The sequence below is a fragment of the Tachysurus fulvidraco genome, chromosome 1 (assembly GCF_022655615.1).
Source record: "Tachysurus fulvidraco isolate hzauxx_2018 chromosome 1, HZAU_PFXX_2.0, whole genome shotgun sequence".
Lineage (NCBI taxonomy): Eukaryota > Metazoa > Chordata > Actinopteri > Siluriformes > Bagridae > Tachysurus > Tachysurus fulvidraco.
In genome coordinates this window covers 32647939-32668639 of record NC_062518.1, presented here as the reverse complement: position 1 = coordinate 32668639, position 20701 = coordinate 32647939, and the positions used below count along the sequence as shown (strand labels likewise).

The following is a 20701-nucleotide window of genomic DNA, read 5'->3' as shown; positions in this document are numbered from 1 at the left end:
TCAGTCATATGACTTTGCCACTTTACTGTATCGCTTTACAGATTGGATTAGTTTTACATGTGTAGGTGAAGTAATGTAATTATCATATGTGTATCTCTGGGATTTTAGTTCCATCCATATCTTGCATGTCAGCAAATTTTATGGACATCTAGTAAGATTTATAACATAATAAGCTCAGTAGAAATATCCACAGGTAATATATAATATATAGTCTGTATACCTCGTCCTGGCATTATGACATATCAAAAATTCCTTAAATCGCTTGACAAGTCATGGAGAAATTTACATAATGTTTTAAGAGATCTATTAGATGCTTTTTTCTCTTTATCAGAACTATTGTGTCACTTATCTACAACGTCTTGAAGACCTTTATGGAGATGAATAGCAAGCTTTTTGACGACCTTACTGCCTCCTACAAGTTGGAGAAACAGAAGTATGTATGTTGTGATTCTCAACACTGTAACAGTACAGGATGTGTCTGTATGTGGAACTTTTAGAGTGACGACTCATTTTCGCACTTCTCTGCTTCCTCACTTCTCTTTATTGTCACTCTCCGTTCACTGCTGTCTCTATAGGGAGCAGAAGAGGGAGAAGGAACGTGCTGAGTTGTGGAAGGGGCTGGAGGAGCAGCAGGAGAGGAGGCTGCAGAGTCTGGGGGAAGCAAGTCGCAACCAAAAGAACCTGCAAGAGCGAGAGAACCTGAACAAGAATGAGCCGGAGAGCAGCGCTGCCAATGCCACCTAGAACACACAAACACACACACACACACACACACACACACACACACACACACACACACACACACACACACACACACACACACACACACACACACACACACAAACACACACACACACACACACACACACACAAACACACATGCATATGCACATACACACACACAGACCAATGCACAAGCCAATATGTACAAACATGGAGAACATAATAACACACACTTTGGTTTACTGACAGTTTTTACTCTGGAACTTGCCATCACCTCTTAAAACTCCTACACACACACACACACACACACACACACACACACACACACACACACACACACACACACACACACACACACACACACACACACACACACACACACTTACATATATCATACAGACAACATTGCTGGAACAATCAGAGAGAACAATCCAACAGCCAGTTGTCTAGATGTAGATATACAAGCCACTCTCACTCTCACACTGACACCCATAGAAGTGAGATGTAAATGATGCAGAAAGAAAAGATGAGTACCTCTCACTCTTCATGCCTTTTATTCATTTCCTCTGTCTCTATATGTCTCTATACATATCTAACATGCTTCTTACTCAAACTATCGCTTTCATTGCTACCCTTCTGTTTCTCTCTTGACACTAAATGTATACATGTACACACACACTGATAAATATACACACTGAAGACACAAGCAGCACAAAGAAGGACACACAATACATGCATGAACACACGAATAGGTCAGAGTCACATAAACAGGCATTCAGACACACACACACACACACACACACACACACACACACGAAACTCTGGAACGGGTCTAATCTCGCTTAAGACCTTTCTCAGTCTCAGTGTCATGTCACCATTGGACTCACACACTCTCCGTAAAGACGAGCAACATGCTGAAAACGATGATGATTATGAAGAATTATGATGAAGATAACTCTGTAAAAGTAATGGTTATAATGTTCTTATTACAGCTTATTCTATAAGTAACACTTCTATTGCTACTTCAACTGATGTTTTTATATATACATATATAAATATATATAAATATTATATCTATGTCCGATTATAGTGTTGGTGGGGGTATTCTAGTGTAGCACCTCTAAAACATGACAAAAGTATGCTGCTAGACTAAACTTGTTCTGATGTGAAGACAAAACATTACACTAGTCCGTTCTTCTTCTGGGGTTTTCGTAAAAAAAAAAAAAGATCCAAAATGTATTACTTTAGCAATATTCTCATCTACTTTGAATGTGTGTCAGCAGTTTTCTTTGGAAACCATACCACCTACTTCAGTACACATAGTTTTACAGATGGGGTTGATATTTTGTTGATTGTTTTATTTTTTAATTTTTTGTATAACACTTTGCCTGTTGATATTCATTAATATTTATTTCATATTGTGAGGAACTTGGAGCAAAAACCTGACTAAACAACACTGGAAGTGACTGTGTGCTTAAGCATACTTAAGTTTGGGATGGACTGTCAATGTTTTGATGTTGGATGTTGGTTCCTTACCAGCATACTCCATGACTTTCCTCTGTTTTCCTCTGGAAAAAAACAACAACAAAAAAAACAACAAAAAAAAAAGTGTAGAAAAATCACCGCTCATTTTGTTATTGATTTTGTAAAAGGTGCAGTTTATTTCCTTCCATACTTCCTACAATGAGAGGCTTAGATGTGAGAGAGTCAGTAAGGGACTCAGTAGAATAGAGAGAAGGCAATACATGAACTGGAACTGTAAGCATACGTAGCACCACTTCAACTAGAATTGCACTGTCCTCTTGATCGATGTTTTGTGTTTAAATATAGCAATGTATTTTTTGGGGACCAACGGCTTCGGGATATGAATGTATAAAATATGGGATATAAACATGAAAATGTCTGCTGAAGTGCTTCACATGGAGAAATGGGAGTTACCTGTCGTTATTCTCAAGGCAAACGGGAAAAAAAAACACATGGCTACCTCAGGTTCACTGATAGCTCAGCTTGATTCAGGCACAGACGATCCGGTTTCTCAGAAAAAACAAACAACGAAAACATTTCACATTCTTTTACATGTACAAATTGAGGGAAGTGAACAAAAACTGAGGTTGTTTGCTATTTAATTTTTTGTCGATAAGAGGCCAGACGCCCTTATACAGAGCAACTTACATTTATCTCAATTATAAAAATTTGAGCAATTGGGGGTTAAAGGCCTTGCTCAGGGGCTCCAGGAGATGCAGTTTGGTGGCTCTTGGGTTAGAATTTATGACCTTTCAATCAGTAGGCCAACAACTTAACCACTGAGCTACAGCCTACCAACTTTACCCAGTCTTTACAGACAGCAAAATTTGACTTTTGACATATATATACATATGATATATATACAAATATATATCTTGTATATTTTCTGCATCACAAGTCGACATTTCATATTTACAAATGTGAACTAAGTAGTTAAGAGTCAACATAAAATGTAATATAACTAAGAGTTGTTATTGTATTTCTTCTGCCGTCCACAAGAAGGCGCACATTTAGGATCGTATTAGATTGCAGAAGTGCAGTAACTCTAATGAATACCGGCACTGAGGGATAAAATTAAGTCTCCAGCCATCCACTTTCTTATCACATTACAGAGTCTGTCTCATTACTACATTAAAAATACTCTTTTGTCCTATAAATCAAGGGTTCTTAAACGTTTTGTAGCAGGTGACCCCCTTAACTGAAAGAAAGAAAGAAAGAAAGAAAGAAACAAACAAACAAACAAAAAGTTTGACTATATATTGGAGCCATTAAGCTTTAATTATTTAACATAAGTTACAGAATTTTGGAATAATACTTTAAACTCAAATCACCTGTCTAATAAATAATAAACATAATCATTATAGATCAATAATTTAGATCATATCTTTGTGTTTTGGTAAGTTCTGATTTCTAACACCATTTAAATTTAACATACTGTGGACCCCTGGTTATGCTTCACGGACCCCATCGTGCCCGAACCCCACTTTGAGAAATATGGTTATACATAATTTTCTAATCAGCAGTGTACAAAAATAAAATTTAAGACTCTTTTTGTTTATACAGTTTAATAATTATTGATGATGATGGATATAAACACAATGGGATTTGTAAAAGGATTTCAATCATCAGTAGTGGTAGTTTGAGGTATGGTTACATTTAATTAATTAAATCATTATTTTTTAAACTAGTTAAAAAACATAGTTGGCTTAGATAGAAGGATTTTATAAAATCATTGAACATTAAATCACCCTGTATATTCACTTGGGAAAAGTCATTTTAATGTAAATAGAAAAAAGTCTAGCTTGTCATACACAAACTAATGTGAAAGCTGATGTAAGGAATTATATATGTGTTTATTTTCAGTTCACCAACAGTTTTGTTTTCCGTGAAGATATTGCTTTATACAGTACGTGTAAAAATGCTATTTTATTTCCATTGCTGTATTTTTTTTTTGTATTATATTAGATTAATTGACAGCCAGTCCTCTTTTAGTTCATACAGATTCTGTGCAGATATTTCATGTGTGATAATGCTTCATCTGTTCGAGGTCAGTTGATGGTTTTGAAATCTGGGTCAGGATCTCAAGCCAACACACGACTGGAGACTTTCCCATAAAATATCTGTATTCTTATACATCATTCACTGTCATTACACTGTGATCGATCACGTCCATGCTACAGTCATAAAACACAGAAACATCAGGTATTTAACTATTCGACTTTTTTATTTATCCAACGTTTTTATGCATTATCTCAAGTAGCAACATGCAAATGATTTAATATTTGAATATTTGAATGTTCATTAATTATGTACATTCATTGGAGACACTAAAGAATTCTGACTTGTTTGAGTTTTTTTTAAACGCGTTTTTGACATTTTTGTGAGTTCATGCAATAATAAACATGTAACAATGTCAAAACAATTTAAAAGAAAAAAATCTATAATGTAAGAACAGTAAGGTTGTCTGAAGTAGCCGAGTGCTTTTGGGTATAATCTACATTCTGCATGATAATTTGCTGATTTCATCTTCTACATCTTTGCGCTCTCTCTCTCTCTCTCTCTCTCTCTCTCTCTCTCTCTCTCTCTCTCTCTCTCTCTCTCTCTCTCTCTCTCTGAGTAGTGTATATACCGATGTAACACAAGCTAAACTCTTGTTACTATGGTGGCTTAGTAACGAGCCTTATGGCACATATGACAACGACAGGCCTGCGCGGTTTGGATCTCAATGTTGTCATGGTGACGGCCTTCAGGGCATTCCACATGAACTTTGACCTGAGGGAAGACAGTTACTGGATTTTAATCTTTGGAGGTCTGTAACTGTAATGCATAATTATAATAATTATGATGCAGATAATAAATATTTCTGACAGCGTAATGTTGATCAAGTCAAAGGCTGGTTTCAGTTCAGCCTGTGGATGTGATTGTTGTCAGTGTTTGGTGTCTAATCGGTGCCTCAGTACCTTGGTGGCTTTCTCGATGGTGCAGCAACGCGAAACAGAGGTGATGTTATGGGTGAAATTAGATGCCAGCAGGACAGAGTAACGAGAGGGAAATGCGCTAGAGTCACAGTAACCCACACAGGCGTACACCACACGGGCTCCTCGACATGTCCCGCTCCAGTCACTTCTGACAGTCAAATGAATGGCTGAGAGAATAACAGAGGAAAAGGGAAAGGGAGAATAAATATGGCTTTGACATTAAGACCTTCTGTCTGATTTTGTCAGTGTGTTTGGGTGTATTAATAGCAAAGATTTCAGCAGCAATGCATTCAAGTTACAATGCACTGTGAATAAAATATGCAGATTATACACGAAGGCAGCCTTGGGCCATCCAGACTAGAGAACAAATGTAGAGCTGATATTCACATTGTGTCTTTTTTACTCTCAGGAGAGACATATAGCTTAGTGTGTGTGTATGTGTGTGTTTGCTCACGGTAGAGGTGGCAGCCTGGGCCCAGACCATCAGTGCTCCAGCTAAATGGAGTCAACAAACCCAGCAGCACTATAGACATGTGCACAAGAACCTCAGAGGTCACACGCTGAGCCATGTGTCCTGCACAAGACAAAAAGCCACAGCTTAGCATATTCCTACATGATCTAATATGTTTAACCTGTTTAATTCCGCATAATTTTCACTTATAAAAATAGATTATTAACTCTCTCTTGTTTCAAACTTTCACCTTCAATGCATAGAAAGCAGTGAACTTTAGGTTCTTTGTAAATCCTCCCCAAATCAGAACGTTTCAGAAGAGCCACTTCACAAAAGTCACTGCTGCTATGTTGAATTTATGAAGTGAAATCCACATCCTTATGTAAACGTATCTGAACCCTTCATCTCTGCTCGGGCCCTATTCTGTATTCCTGTTCATTTAAGTAAGCTATTTACAGCTACATAATGAACTACATGCAGGAAGACTTGAAGTTTGTATTAGTATTTGTACAAGTCTTTTCAAATTCCGTGTCATCATGTTTTTAAATTTAAGACAAAGAAATTTATGTAGCAAATGCACTTTGTACTAATGTAATTTAAATATATTTACAGATCTACAGAAAAATATTTCGCCTTGCTATAGATGTGTTAGCTAAGAACAAAAATAAATCTACAGAAGCACATTTATCCTGCAGGATTTATTTTCCTAATACTCGGTATCTTAATATAAACCTCATGAGAGTCACACTTCAGACATTAATAAGAATACGAAGCAAATCAGTAGGAAAACATTCAAAAATGGAAGGCATTTCTTACAAAGTTATCTGAGATGACAGAAATCCAGTCGATACGATTTTAAAAGCAGTGATTTTTATTAGTTATGTCAATGTAAAATGAAAAAGGAAAGACAAATGTTGTTTTTTAACCTTTGTACTGAAAAGCAGGAGATCAGTTAATGTTACCTGTTGGTATGAACGGTGCGCTGTCCTGATGTGTCAAGGTCAGTGTGGAAGTCCTCTCTCTTTCACACTCTCTCAGTAATAAGTTGTGTAAGTTCACCTCCCACCTAGCAAAATTTCACCTAGACACACCTACTAAGATCCTTTTTTAATTTACTTTTCTCCCAACTACTGTGGCTCCTTATTCCATCAGCTCGTAAGATTGCAAAAGACAGTAACCGAGGAAGGAGAAATATCTAATATGTATAATCACATTTATCTAGAATATCTTGTCTTAAGATTTCATTAAAATTTATAGAGATTTTTTTAAGATTGAATTGTGTTTTTTTCCCCCCAGAGTAAGACAAACACAGAGAATATTTAAAAGGTGACATACCCATCGGGATGATTTCTACTAGCCCACAGAAATCATCTTTGAACATTCACAGACATCACAGTTAAGAGGCTTCATGTCCATCCTGTCATCCATTTTCTGTGCCACTTTATCTTACACAGGATGATCAGGGAGCCTGTAGCCTATCCATGAGACTTGGGGCACAAGAAAGGGGGCACCCAGGAGAGGGTGCAGGACACAAATGCACAGAAAATTATTCCCACACTCACACACACACACACACACACACACACACACACACACACACACACACACACTACAGACAATTTAGAGATGCTATTCAGCATACAGTATGTGCAGTTGAAGTGCCGGAGGTACCTGGAGTTCCCAGAGAAAACCACTACAGCAGTAAATGAACCCCAACCCCAGAGTTGTAAGACAAACATGTTAAGCACTGAACCACCCAGGCTTCATGTCTTTATATTAACATGTTACTCCGATATTAATTTTCTGTCTTTCATCAGACTGTCTTTTTCATACCTCATATTCCAGTCAGTTAGAGAAGCATAATGGGCTATACGGGGTGTGTTGCCTAGGTAACAAATTACAGCTCATCTAGCCACTTGTTTGTTTAATTAATAAATAGTTTTGTACATATCAATTTTTTGATTGTGTTGCACAATTTCTGTATCACTATTGTAGTACTTACATTAACTGGATTTGCCTTTATATTAACATTCGGTAGTACATATATTCAGTTCTATATTCAATTACTTTATTTAATACAACAGGTCAGAAGAAAGGAAAAGGAAGGAAATGAAAAGGGAAGGAAAGGACAGGAGAATGAAAACCCACAAAGCTATGATTCACACGCTATGTTATGTTTATCTGAACCCCATTAAAGTTAAAGATAGCAATCCAGATCCTGCTAGTTATTTGTTTTGTCATTTGTAGACAACCTTAAAAATACTTTTCCCATTTCCCTGTTCATATTCCATATACTGTTGTAATTCGTACTTTTCCCTCTGAGATTACTTATCAGTGGGTTTGATGTGATCTGTCATGGAGGAAATCGTCTCCACAATCTCCTTTGTCATAATTGTACCAGTACAATGGCAACACGACTAATGACATAGAAGGGAACAAAAGGATATTTAGATATATACTGTATATTATTATAGTCAAACTCCACAACTGTAACCAAAGTGAGCGTGCTTTGAGAAGTTCATTTTGAAGTGTTCACTATTGCACACACACACAATAAGGCCTAGGGGTAGCCTAGTGGTAGCCTAGTGGTTAAGGTGTTGGACTACTGTTGGACGACTATGATTCCACCAACACGTAGACATTACTACGAGAGAGCAGAACACATTGGATCATGTTTGTACTAAGATAAAATACTATACTTACAAAGCCAAACTCCCATCTCATTTTGGCCTTTCAGATCACGCCACACTCTTCTTATATCCAGCCTACAAACAGAATCTAAAACAGTGTGCTCCAGTGAGGAAACCATCAGAGTGTGGTCTGAGACAACGGAACATACACTGAAAGACTGCTTTGCATGTACTGATCGAAAACAGCATTCCTCAGAAGACCATCTACACATATCCAAATCAGAAACCATGGAGAAATGCACAAGTATGGCTCTAAAGCATTTAAAACTGGTGACACTAAAGCTTACAAAAAGACAAAATACTATGTTCGCAAGAGCATAAAGACAGCTAAAACTACCTACAGGCAAAGGCTAGAAGAAAATTACACCGCACGAGTCCATGAAAATTTGGCAAGGTATAGCACACATAACACACTACAAAGGCCAATCACATGCAAACGGCTTTGCATCTGCATCATTACCAGATTAAAATAACCTCTTTTATGCTCACTTTGAAGCTCTGAACACAAAACCATGTTGGAAGCGACACCTGACGAAGTGGAATATACACCCACATTGTCTACTTCAGATGTGTATATGTCAGTAAGCAGAGTGAATACATACAATGCAGCAGGTCCAGATAACATACCAGGACGAGTCCTCAGGCTGTGTGCTTCAGACTTGACAAATATAGTCAGACATATCTTCAATCTCTCTCGTATTTTCTATTGGTCCTCTTTGCTTTAAATTTTTAAATACTTTATATTAACTGGACTAGGAAGCATACTTGCACTACAGTGTATAATACAGGTTTTCTTATATTGTAAACTGTTTTTTTTGTACTATTTGTGTTTTTACTTTTTAATGTACTGTTTACTTTTTCTAAAATTTAAAATTTTTATTGTCATTTTAATGTTTGTTAATTTCATTTAAAAAAGTACTGATTAAAAGCTTGAGTTTGAATACCAGATCCACCAAGCTGCTACTGCTGGGCCCCTGAGCAAGGCCCTTAATGCTCAGTTGTATAACATGAAATAAAATGTAAGTCATTCTGGATAAGGGTGTCTAAAAGATGCCACAAATATATATCTATATTTATCATCCTATGACAGAGGTTTCACTTTATGAAAATCCCATGGAATCCTTAAGAAACCTTATTTTTCTCTCTGAGTATAGTTGTAATGATCTGTGATGGCTTCTGAAAGATAAATGTCTGAATTAGAAGATAAACAGAGATGGGAGATGAGTGTTTAAAGCTGATGATATACCCTCCTTTACACTAACGAGGGCACAAACCACAGGGTTTTCTAAGAGACATACAGGTTACAAGTGGACTTTTCATCTCAAATATACTTTTTATTGAAAAACTTGAACAGGAAATGTGATGCTTGTTGTAAATGAACGTTGAAATATGTTATAGATATAAATTTATGGTGTCATCAGGTCCTTTTGAACAGCAGAGAGAAGGGAAACGCTACAATGCTGAAAACAAAACAGAAACACAGTACAGAATGAGCGAGCAGTGAAGAATCAGTGCACAGGAACAACATAGTTTTGTAAACATGAGGGTTTTCTCACCTAGCCAGTCTAACAAGGACTCCTGCTTTTTCTTTCTCTGTGGATACAGAGTCAGGAGCATTTTGCTCAACAACTTGAGAGAGGATTTCCAATCATCACTATTAGTTTTTGCATGTTTGTGGTAGAAATAATGACTGTAGAAAACAGATCATTTCCTAGTGACTAGTCTTACCATGAAGCTCTGGGCTTGTGGCACCTGGTGAAGACTCCTCTGAATCAGCGTATTTAGAATCCTGAGAGACAAGAGCGTGCTCATAGTTTTAATAATGAACATATTGAGGCTTGTTATGAAAGCCGATTACACTGTGTCAGGTTGTGTAATAACGCATGGTTAAGCACAGAGAAACAGATAGACAACGTTTCTCTGCAAAAGCAATTACTTTCTTACAAACACACCTCATTGTCACAAACCGACTCTTCAGCACCTCCAGACACGTTCGGCAACTCTCTGAGACACAGAGCAAGAGATAAACAGGTACGTGCTCTTTGTTAGTTGACACCTTCAATTCCATTTCCCATTTCCAGCACATTTAACATAAAAACAAAAAGCCTGTCTGAGGCACGTCTGCAAGCTCCTCCGCCTGAGGCCACAACAATTACCTGTAAAACACTGTGTATTTTGGACAGGGCAGGACACTGGATTGTCTAAATTGTGTTACACAGAACAAGCCTACAGCTACAACTCACAATTCTGATTTAACAGGAACTGTCAAACATCCCTCTGGTTGGTTTACAGATATGCTCTGTTAAGATGGGATATTTACGTAATAGCTAAACAATTATCTTCAGCCCGTTGGCTAAATGAGGGTTTAATGGTGATGGCGCCTACTTTATTATTGCAACTACAGCCTCCAGGTAGTCACCTAATATAGAACATAAGTCTAGTGACAAAAAAAATTTTTACATCCAGGTGTCTCATATCTATCTGGAAAAGATCTAAATTACAGGCATTTTAAATTGTGGTAATGTGCCTCCGATTTTAAGCACACTGAAAAGGAACTGCTGTACCACATGGGATTCATAGTCAGTCTTTGTTTTGAAATTAATCATCTGAATTCACAAAATCCCTGACATAATAATAATAATAATAATAATAATAATAATAATAATAATAATAATAATATCATCATCATCATCATCAAAGTTCACACTTCACATGTCATCATCCACACCTAGTAGTTTGTCATGCAGACAAACTTTTTTCATGGTATCCAGACAGAAACTTTATCAAATTTAATTTTAATTCTATGTAATGATTATAGTCTCATGATTAAAAAAGAATAGAATAGTTTTATGCTCATCTCTGGTTAACACACTAACTTATAATTCACACAATAAACCGTGAATGAACTGTTTTGACGTTTATTGTTGTATACGATCATTGTCAATAGTGCCTGTGTTCTCAATTATTGTATATTAAGTCTTTATATGTCTTTATCCTTTACATTAAATCCCTATGTTAGGCTGTGTTCCATGTGAGCATTATGATTCCTGTGAAATTATAAATTTAATCCCACTTTTGGGAGTGAAGGTCGTGAGTTGACTCTGACTGTGTCGAGGCCTCGTCCAAGGCTCTAAACTCTCAGCCGCTCCTTTCGTAACTGTGAGTAGCTTTGGATCAAATCTTAAAAAATGAGTAGAAGCCAAAGTAAATATATCATATTTCTTTTGTCTAGTTCAATTCTACGTAGTTATTTCTGGTTTTGACTTCTGCTTGTGTTACTGGAACTGTGGATTTGCTTTGACTGAACATGACCCATGAACATGAAGCCTCCTTTAACCCAAGCTATGCACTTTTACCATGAGTCCATGATATGAACTAATAAAGAGACTTAATTTCTTCAGTTTACAACAAAATGTAAAACAAAAGTTATCATATTTAATAATAATTCATATAAAAAATAATTCATATCTTAAAGAAAAGTAAAAAAGAAAAGCTTCAGGTCCCCCAGCTGATTATCACACATAAAAGCAACACTGTCTCGAAACTACCTTAACTTTTTAAAGAATTAATAGAGAAAAAATAGACTTAAAACACCACCCACTGGAAAAATGAATGTGTGGCTTTCTTGTCATGGTGGTCTAAGCTCAGAGGGCCCTCTTGTGGTTCCTCTGTTCTCCTGCGTTTCGGTTCATTAGCTTGAAGACTGGCAGGGGAGGTAGGAAGTTGTGGACTGTGCAATCCAGAGTCTCTGTTCTGTACAATAAAACATAAACCCATTGCTTATGCAACATATGTATCTGCACAAAAAAATTGGCACAGATTTAAAAATGTGCAGAATTAAATGTAAATATAAGTGAAACATTTTCACAAAATTTATGTTCATTTTAAGAAAAGTGTCTTTTTATAGTTACAGCTTCCTTTGTTCTTTAACTTGCATCATATTTAACTAATTAACATTGTATGTGCTTTAAATGTGTGGGATAAATTTACACCAGATAGTGGAAAGGTACTTCTCTGAGGGACCCATTTGTGAGCAGAGTTCACTGTAAAACAAGAAATTCAGGCATTAATTCAAAGCTAATCACAATGTATGTGTATGTATACACTGTTAAGTGTTGCTTACCTGTGAGTGAAGGGATTGGCTCATTTATCTCCACATACAACGTGATGAGGAAGGGGTACGCAAATAATTTCTTGTCTCCTTTCTTGAATCTTAACTCTGATACCCGCTCCCACCTACTTTTATCTGGTGGCAGAGTATAGAATCATTCTGAACAACAATTCACAGCTACTGTAGATTTTACCTAATGTTTAATAACCAATAACTTTGAACTCAATAATTTGTATATCATAAGATAAGATAAAAAAGATAAAATAAGATCCCAAAGGAAATTCCTTTGCCAGAGACTGCTTCAGAGTACACAAGAGAAATAAATATAAATGAAGTATAAATGAAACATGCTATATATATGAAACATATATACAAAATGTACAAAAAATCAGATAAATAGAATATAACATACAAGGAAAGATGCTGAAATGCTGCGTGGTGAACGGATGAAGATTGTCCAGACTCATAAGTATGACTCGTACAGCATTCTGTAAGACAATATTATGATAAAGAAGACTCTGACATACAGCAATTATAGTTCCTGTAATGTGAATAAACTGGTTGTGTTACCTCAAGCTCCTCATTGACAAACTCACTGTCTAACGTCTCATCACCACTACAAAATAAACAACCAAATGGAATTAATATATTTGCAGAGGGTCAGTCGACAATCCAATCCCGTTCATATTATCATTTAGAGCATATATTTAAGAGTAGAATGTTGCTTAATGTCTATGTGGAGTTTGACACGTTCCCTCAGCGTTACTAAGATTTCTGAATTGTACCGCATACTTGAACATAATAAAGGGAATAATGAAGATGAATAATATGCAAAGGATTGTTCATGTTTAATGTTTATTGTTATGATGAACAGTTTTACATGTAAAAGTATCAGTATTATTAACACTGGAATGTATAAAAAGGTATTTAATCCTTTCTCTTGCCTGATTTTACTTCCTCGTCTTATCTTGAACTTGTAGACGTGTTGGCCAACCTGAAAGAACCTTGTTTCAGGTATAGGGAACGAGAAAGCCTGAACTGGCATGAGTCAAGGGCTTTTGTTCTGCTGACAAAAAGAAATGCATGTTATTGTTAATAGGATATATGGAGGTAATAAATGACAACACACATTCTCTCAACATTGCTGTTATGTCTCCTGGATACAATTCCTATGTATATCCCGTGTATTGTATAACATGTATTTACAGTTATGTTGTTGTTTTTTTCAGAGTAAAAATAGTTTTCAGTCATTCATACAATGCTCATAAATCCACATCTGTTCAATCTTAATTAGCAGTAATTCTACATAGCCGGGAGACACTGACACATTTTGGGGTTGTATTGTACCAAAATATATGTAAACACTTTTAAACACTCAGCCGATACCGCTAATGACAACGTTGTGTTTTGTCAGTCAAGAGAATCTCCTAGCTACAGCTACGAGTTACGCGGTTGAGAGTTAACGCTGATCTGATTGGACGGTTCAATGTCCAGTAAGCAGCGCCAGTTCTGCCTGTCTCTATAGAAACGAACATCAAAGTCCCGCCCATATTAACACGTGGTTGAGGTAAGACTAAAAACATGGCTGAACAATATGAAAGAAACAAAAATAATGATTATTTAGTGTTCTGTGTCCGAGTTCCGCTTAGTGAAAGTTTTTTAGTTCACTTTAGCTGCGTCTCGGACTCTGTTCTGTTTATGTAGTAGTGAGTATCATGGGATGTTTAGTTGCGAGTATTATGGGATGTTATTGCACTCGATATAGTAAATAGAGCCGTTTTTGAAGTGTTCAGTCATATTTATTTGTGTTGCACCGTACAATTTCCTGTAATAGGATTATTATTATTATTATTATTATTATTATTATTATTATTATTATTATTATTATTCAAATGATTATCCAGTAATAAATGAATGTCCATTCAACATGCTTTAACCATATGATTGGCTATTTTTTACTCCAGTCGTTTCCTTATAGTGCATCTTCCTATGATTTTATGATTACCTACAGTAATAATCGTCTTGAACCTGAGATGTTGATATAGAAAAGTATTGTCCATAAGCCCTGACTTGTTCAGGTGGTCGTCCTACCTGTGGGCTAGGGGATGTGTGTCACATGGAGTCACGTGCTATCTAACGCCTTAGCTGTGCCAAAGGTTAAGTGTAATATATGGAGTCGTTTTGCTGGAACTTATCACCTCTAGGTTATATTAGCAACATCACTGTAAAACTGTTGATGTTTAAATCTGATTAAAAGTACATGCATTATATCAACAATGCTGAAGTTTTGCCCATTAATGAAATTGGTGAATGAATTTCAAGTCAAGTCAAGAAGCTTTTATGTCATTTCATCCATATAAAGCTGTTGCAGTACACAGTGAAATGAGACAACATTTCTCCAGGATCATGGTGCTACATAGAACAAAGACAGAACTATAAGGACTTAGTAAGTTAGTCCTATATACATAAAGTGCATCTGTGTAACCTGGTGCAAACTGTGCAGGACAAGACAAACAAGACAGTGCAGGGCATAATACCAACAAGACAGTGCAGGACAAAAAATACAAGTCAATACACAAAAGACAATGAACAAAAAACATTTCACTTGTAGACACCATACTCATCTTGACATTTGCTGCACTTCTCTATTTTATGTGAAATACAGGTTAATTTATTTCTAATCTCGGTCTACAGCAAATTCTAATCTGTGTCTCTTGGTATATAGTACCAAGAAGAAAGAAAGAAAGACAGTATTATAATGGAAACTTTCACATACACATTGTACAGCTTTCATTTACATCATTGTGTGAGTGAATTATAACTTTTATGTAGAGATATTTTTCATTTACAGCTGATGTTACTGAGTACTAATTTCTATGTAATCCTGTGTTTCTTAAATTAGATCCGAGTCTTTTTCTGTGCACAACAGCCTTTAGCTCACAATGACTGACCTCATGCCTTGTGTCCAGCTGAATACCAAAGCTCAGATGCCATTGTTGGGTTTGGGCACGTTCCGTTTGCAAGGCCCTGAGGAAACTTATAAGGCTGTGGATGCTGCCTTAACAGCAGGCTACCGAGCTTTCGATACAGCAGCAGTGTACCGCAACGAAGCATACATTGGCCAGGCTCTTAGCACCTTGTTGCCCAAACATGGCCTTTCCAGAGCTGATGTGTTCATAACGTCTAAACTAAGTCCCAGAGACCAGGGTTCCAAAGCCAAGGATGGATGTTTGAGAAGCCTGGAGCAACTAGGCTTAGATTATATTGACCTGTTTCTCATTCACTGGCCTGGTACACAGGGTTTGGATGTAAAGGATAAGCGAAACCCTGACAATCGAGCTCAAAGTTGGGCAACTTTGGAGGAGTTCCATGCAGAGGGAAAGTTCCGTGCCATTGGAGTGTCGAACTACACGGTGAAGCACATGGAGGAGCTGATGAAGAGCTGCAGAGTCATTCCAGCTGTTCTCCAGGTGGAGTTCCACCCAAAGTTGGCTCAGAAGGAGCTAAGGACATTATGTGAGAAAAGTGGAGTCTGCTTCCAAGCATACTCCTCCCTGGGGACAGGCATTCTCCTCTCTGATACTCTGGTTCAGAAGATTGCAGAACGTTGTGGAAAAACCCCAGCTCAGGTGCTTCTGAGGTGGGCTGTGCAGCAAAACATACCTGTGTTGCCGAAATCATGCCAACCCTGCAGGGTGCAAGAGAACAGATGCGTGTTTGACTTTGAGCTCAGTGACAGTGACATGGTGAAGCTTTCATCTCTAGACTGCAATGAAAAGTTCTGTTGGGACCCAGCACTGGTACTCTAGACTAATTCCAGTGTCAAATGTAGAACAACATCAATAAGATTATCATGTAATAATAAAACCGACTATTTTTTTTAACATATGTAATACAAGTGTTAAAGACCATGCAGGCCAACTTGAATGTAGTGTTTATCTAAATTCTTAGATAAACCAATAATCCATACATAACATACATATTTGCCTTGTACCTCCAGGGTTACGGGTTTGGTTCCTGTCTCTGGCCTGTGTGTATGGAGTTAGCATGTTCTTCTGGGGTCTCCTCTGGGTACTCCATTTTTCTCCCCAGTCTAATGACATGTGACTGTTGACTAACTGCTCTCTCTAAATAGCCCATGGTGTACAAGTGAGCCCTGTGATGAGCTGGTACCCTTGTCGAGTGTTCCCCATATTGTGCCCAGAGTCCCATTGTATAGACTGAAGGCTCCCCACAACCCTGTGATGGATACATGTTACAGAAAATGGATGGATGGATTTAAATTCTAGATGTAAAAATAGAATTCTGAAAATCTGCACTATCCCCTAAAACTCGCAAATTATTTACGAACAATAAAAAACACACACTTGCAGAAGTTTCTTTAATAAAACCATATTTATTTTTCACATTGTAGTGGTTTTAAACGTTTATATTTAATAATCTGAAAATCATAGCATTACAAGGCATTTCCTTTTTATATTTTCAAGTAATATCAATTGATGTAAGGCCCTGATACTTTCTCTTCCACCCTTTAACATTTATTGCTCTCAGGGTCTAAAATGTTCCAGGAATAAAGAGATAGCAGAAGTAACAACATGTACAAAACTGTTCAAAGTTTTTTCCCCCCACCTATTATACCCCTAAACAGATAAAGAGGATACAAATATCAGTTGTTTTATTGTAAAAATTAGTCATGTGTTGAATCTTTGTTTATTTGTATTCCTAAATCTTTCATGTATCAATTTAAAATGGTATTAAAAGTTTAAAAATATCAAACATTTAAAAGACATGTTTGTTCTTGTGTTCTGTTCATTAGCCCATACTATAGAAAAGAAACCTTTCTCACAGCCCTGAAAGATGGCAGTGATTGTATCTTTCTTCATGCTCCAGTAGTGTAGTCTGAAGGTCTTACACACCAAACTGACTGGTCATTCTCACAAATCAGCTTGCAGAGTTTCCCCATATTACTGGATCCCAGAGCCAGGGAAAAAAATCATTTGTATTGTTCTGCTGTAGTAAACGTCATTCAGGCAATGTTAGAGACTATGATTGGTCTACGGTCCTGATATCCTCTAACTGAGGGAGGTTTAAAACTAGTTCATGAAGACGTCCCATCAGTCCCTAACTTCTGGGTACGAGAGATTCCTCTGTATCCTTTATATATGGATTAACCAGAGCTCTCTCTCTCTTTCTCTCTCGTCGTGTTCTCCACTGATATTTCATACTCCTGGACGGGTGTTTTGTGCTGTCAGGCTGCTCATGTTCTCAGTGTCTGACTCTTGGTGGCTCCAGAGGAAGTTGAACCAGCTGGAAGAGGTGTGCATCTGACGGTCTGTACCTGCACTCCTCACCCTCTTCATCTGTCACAGGAGGAATTTAGTGTTAGAAAAGAGTGCTTTGTGTTACTGAGAAATGAATACATGTTAACTGTATGTAGTTTTATGCTGAAATAAGTTTCAGGTAAAACACAAGACTTGGTGCCTGTTATTTCAAGATGTAGAAGTGCGGTTAGAATTTATTTCTTTACATGTGCACTCCAGCCTTGAAACTAATTGAAATTGAAATAATATTGTAATAACGTATAATGTAAATGTATAATGCCTTAGCTGGTGGCAACTTGGGGAACACAGTTAAAGAATATTCAAAATGTTCACATATATAGAAGTGTAGAAAAAGTGAGGGTTTGAGGTTGTTGATTAAGAAATGTTTGAGGTTGTTGATTAAGACATGTGAACATTTCTTAATCAACAACCTCAAACCCTCTCACTTTTTCTACACTTCTATTTTATATTTGAACCAATTTTTTTTTTTTTTTTTTACCCCTTTTTCCAATAAGGTGTCAAACTCGTCACTCATCTTCCTCAGCTCCCTGCCGTATTTCTTAGCAGCCCATAAAACCGGAGGTGCTGAGCGGGATCGAGGACGGAAAGAATCTCCATCTCTCCCATCAGTAGCTTCCAGAAAGTCATCTTCATTTATAGAGAAATTCCTATTTCTTGCCATTTGCTCTCCTACATTCAGCAATAACAGAGAGAACATGGCCAAGTGTTAGTGTGCAGGAATTCTTCATCTTTAACTCTTTACTTTCTTTAATCACAAAAATAGATGACGTGTTTTTATCTCGGGATCAATGGGCTATGTGTTTGCACACCCTGGATACAGAGTATGTGACACAGGTGAATGCTTCTGTACATTTCCCACAGGCTCGAGCCTAGAGACACACTCACCTCGGGATGTTTGTGTAACAATTATGTGGTGGCCAGAATGAGAGGCCTCAGCTGTTCGGTTGTCCTCTTCCTTTGTGTCTTCATTTTCACTTGATGTGTCAGACTCGTCAGATATTGTGCATATTTTAGCCATCGTGAGAACTAGAACAATAGTGAAAGCAGACAGGGTCAGAATTCCAACCTTAGTAACAGACAGGTACAAATCAATGTGCTTATTGTATGCCAGGTGTTCAGGCTTCTGTATGTAGAAAAGCCTAATATGATCAACTAAAAAGAAGTAAATATCGAATATGCAGTTGTTCTACAATCAGAAATACACACGACTGACAATGTGTCAAGAAAGAATTAGCTCTATCCCAGGAAACTGAACTGCTTGCACAGCCGATAAAGTGACTTTAATATGAGATTCCCGCCTCACATCCAGTGCTCCCGGGATAGGCTCAGTATTCAAAACAACCCTGAGAAGGATAAAGTGCTTTCTGAAGATAAATGATTGGGGAATGAATAAATATTATATGCATTGTGCTAAGAAAAGCTACATCGATTTTCTTTTCTCCAGATGTTTCCCCACGATGGGACTGAAACCTTTATCCTTCACAGTCATGATCTCTTTCCCAAGTCAACCCCCAATTGGGGTTAATACACTTCAAATTGTCTCATATATGTTACATAATGTATGCGAGCCTGGTCTACTTATGGTGATATTTGAAACCTCAGATAAACTCAACCCACTATTAAAAATTCAACACCACTTGTTGTCCTATGGGTTTATTATGGCAAATATCCTTAAGTTAAGGTAACAGATCCCAAAAGTATACATCCTTTTATTAAACAAACTGGAATATTTCGATAAGATTTGTTCTTCCTTTCTCCATTATCTTGATGGCGTAGGTTGTGTAATTGTGCCAGGTGTGACCACGTCATCAATGTGACATAACTTAAGTCCCTAGAGAAGGGTGGGTTCTGTTTGTCTGTAGGCTACGTTGTTTTTGTCTTCTGTTCCGTCTCTCTTTGCATCTCTTAACAGTCTGTAATCACGAGAGCAACGTACGAAAGAACTGTGGGATTGTTTGACTGCTCAGTAAAATGATTTTAACACGGAAATGACTTCAGAGTAATGAAGACACATACAGATCAACAGAGATCAAGCTGAGACTTGTAAACTAACTAATACTAAAGATTTCAACATCTCAAAACTTGAGTTTGTTTGTATCAGCTTTTTGAGCTTCAGATTGTCTCTCTATTTTGAGATATGTTCTTGTGGAGTCATTTCCTTTGTAGTAATATCCTGTGTTGTAATCTCCAGTAAACTTAAATGACAAGTCTGTTTATTCTGATCATATCTAAGACACTTGGATATAATATAAACACTGCAGATGTCATCTTATTTTCGTTTCTTCTACCCCACATACCGATGTGTTGTCGCTCGATGGTCTGTTTTTCTACACAGTGAAGTTCATCAGCATGAAACGCACTTTATTAGCCTAGTCAGTCTGCTAGTTAGACACATGTTGTCATCTTAATACGTTAACATTAAACTACTTCCGCCTTATACATATTGTATCTAACCTTGGCTCTATTTATTGTTCATTTTTTAAGCACATACAAATTTACAAAAAGATAAATTCTGGTTATCTAGCCAACGTCCTTAAAGACAAAAGCACGTAGACTTGGTTAACTGTAAGTTAACAGTGAGGATTAGCATAGTTAGCGAGGTTAGCACACTTATCTAGATAGTTCCACAACTTTCCTCTTTATTAGATGTTTATATGGATTCAATGATCTTGGCTGACTTCGCTAGAGTAGTCTTTCGGTCGGAACAGTGTGTCTTACCGAATATTGGTGCTGGATCCCGGTTTAGCAACAAAATAAACCGCCCTCGTTACCAGTGAACCTGGAGCTTGTATTTGGGTTGAGATGGGTTGCCAGATCTTTTGTATCTCGACAAAGAATCTCATTGCTGACAGATATAAACGTGTTCTCCTTATTAACTACTA

At 37.1% G+C, this 20701-nt stretch overlaps 5 protein-coding genes across 11 annotated transcripts in view; 2 read left to right on the top strand and 3 right to left on the bottom strand.

The window, feature by feature from the left end:
• The window catches only part of ppp2r5b (protein phosphatase 2, regulatory subunit B', beta), a 20846-nt gene extending 19741 nt beyond the window's left edge, over positions 1-1105 (top strand). Inside the window, exons 12-13 of the mRNA XM_047812056.1 lie at positions 332-433; positions 576-1105. Coding sequence (XP_047668012.1) covers positions 332-433; positions 576-744 — 271 coding nt within the window. The 3' untranslated portion in view covers positions 745-1105. The remainder of the gene's footprint in view (positions 1-331; positions 434-575) is intronic.
• A 3697-nt stretch (positions 1106-4802) lies between these two features.
• Positions 4803-5796, bottom strand: gpha2 (glycoprotein hormone subunit alpha 2). The gene is made up of 3 exons (XM_027134486.2): positions 5680-5796; positions 5208-5392; positions 4803-5019 (listed from the first exon to the last, which is right to left on the bottom strand). The coding sequence occupies exons 1-3, from the start codon at positions 5792-5794 to the stop codon at positions 4915-4917; spliced, it is 405 nt and encodes a 134-aa protein (XP_026990287.2). The 5' UTR covers positions 5795-5796; the 3' UTR covers positions 4803-4914.
• Positions 5797-9679: 3883 nt separating this feature from the next.
• On the bottom strand, positions 9680-13978 carry LOC113635201 (membrane-anchored junction protein). 6 transcript variants are annotated; one of them, XM_027134488.2, is made up of 11 exons: positions 13864-13978; positions 13422-13540; positions 13048-13093; positions 12890-12965; positions 12490-12612; positions 12357-12409; positions 11968-12119; positions 10319-10370; positions 10095-10155; positions 9923-9995; positions 9680-9826 (listed from the first exon to the last, which is right to left on the bottom strand). In XM_027134488.2, exons 2-11 carry the CDS (start codon positions 13520-13522, stop codon positions 9784-9786), a joined length of 780 nt encoding a protein of 259 aa, XP_026990289.2. In that variant the 5' UTR covers positions 13523-13540; positions 13864-13978; the 3' UTR covers positions 9680-9783. The 6 variants fall into 6 exon arrangements, with proteins under 6 accessions (XP_026990289.2, XP_047677895.1, XP_047677890.1 ...); XM_047821939.1 differs by having other exon boundaries at positions 9923-9959; XM_047821934.1 differs by having other exon boundaries at positions 13843-13957.
• zgc:101765 (uncharacterized protein LOC450036 homolog) lies at positions 13941-16881 on the top strand. Of its 2 annotated transcripts, none has more exons than XM_027134487.2 (2): positions 13941-14044; positions 15380-16881. In XM_027134487.2, exon 2 carries the CDS (start codon positions 15420-15422, stop codon positions 16284-16286), a length of 867 nt encoding a protein of 288 aa, XP_026990288.1. In that variant the 5' UTR covers positions 13941-14044; positions 15380-15419; the 3' UTR covers positions 16287-16881. The 2 variants fall into 2 exon arrangements, with proteins under 2 accessions (XP_026990288.1, XP_047677876.1); XM_047821920.1 differs by lacking the exon at positions 13941-14044 and adding an exon at positions 15016-15283.
• On the bottom strand, positions 16850-20675 carry badb (BCL2 associated agonist of cell death b). Its single transcript, XM_047821947.1, has 4 exons — positions 20538-20675; positions 18705-18845; positions 18298-18488; positions 16850-17837 (listed from the first exon to the last, which is right to left on the bottom strand). Exons 2-4 carry the CDS (start codon positions 18835-18837, stop codon positions 17697-17699), a joined length of 465 nt encoding a protein of 154 aa, XP_047677903.1. The 5' UTR covers positions 18838-18845; positions 20538-20675; the 3' UTR covers positions 16850-17696.
• Between the last annotated feature and the right edge of the window lie 26 nt (positions 20676-20701).

Bases quoted from the DNA above. Each gene is read 5' to 3' on its own strand.
- gpha2 (XM_027134486.2), bottom strand. From the start codon at position 5,794: ATGGCTCAGCGTGTGACCTCTGAGGTTCTTGTGCACATGTCTATAGTG. The intron at 5,393-5,679 runs GTGAGCAAACAC...TTATTCTCTCAG, and splicing joins CCCAGGCTGCCACCTCTACC to CCATTCATTTGACTGTCAGA. The intron at 5,020-5,207 runs GTACTGAGGCAC...GTCTTCCCTCAG, and splicing joins CCATCGAGAAAGCCACCAAG to GTCAAAGTTCATGTGGAATG.
- LOC113635201 (XM_027134488.2), bottom strand. From the start codon at position 13,522: ATGCCAGTTCAGGCTTTCTCGTTCCCTATACCTGAAACAAGGTTCTTT. The intron at 13,094-13,421 runs GCAAGAGAAAGG...TTTATTTTGTAG, and splicing joins AGACGAGGAAGTAAAATCAG to TGGTGATGAGACGTTAGACA. The intron at 12,613-12,889 runs GTATGTTATATT...CTCTGCCACCAG, and splicing joins GCATTTCAGCATCTTTCCTT to ATAAAAGTAGGTGGGAGCGG.
- zgc:101765 (XM_027134487.2), top strand. From the start codon at position 15,420: ATGACTGACCTCATGCCTTGTGTCCAGCTGAATACCAAAGCTCAGATG.
- badb (XM_047821947.1), bottom strand. From the start codon at position 18,837: ATGGCTAAAATATGCACAATATCTGACGAGTCTGACACATCAAGTGAA. The intron at 18,489-18,704 runs GTGAGTGTGTCT...TGCTGAATGTAG, and splicing joins TGTTACACAAACATCCCGAG to GAGAGCAAATGGCAAGAAAT. The intron at 17,838-18,297 runs GTAAAAAAAAAA...CTCCTGTGACAG, and splicing joins ACACCTTATTGGAAAAAGGG to ATGAAGAGGGTGAGGAGTGC.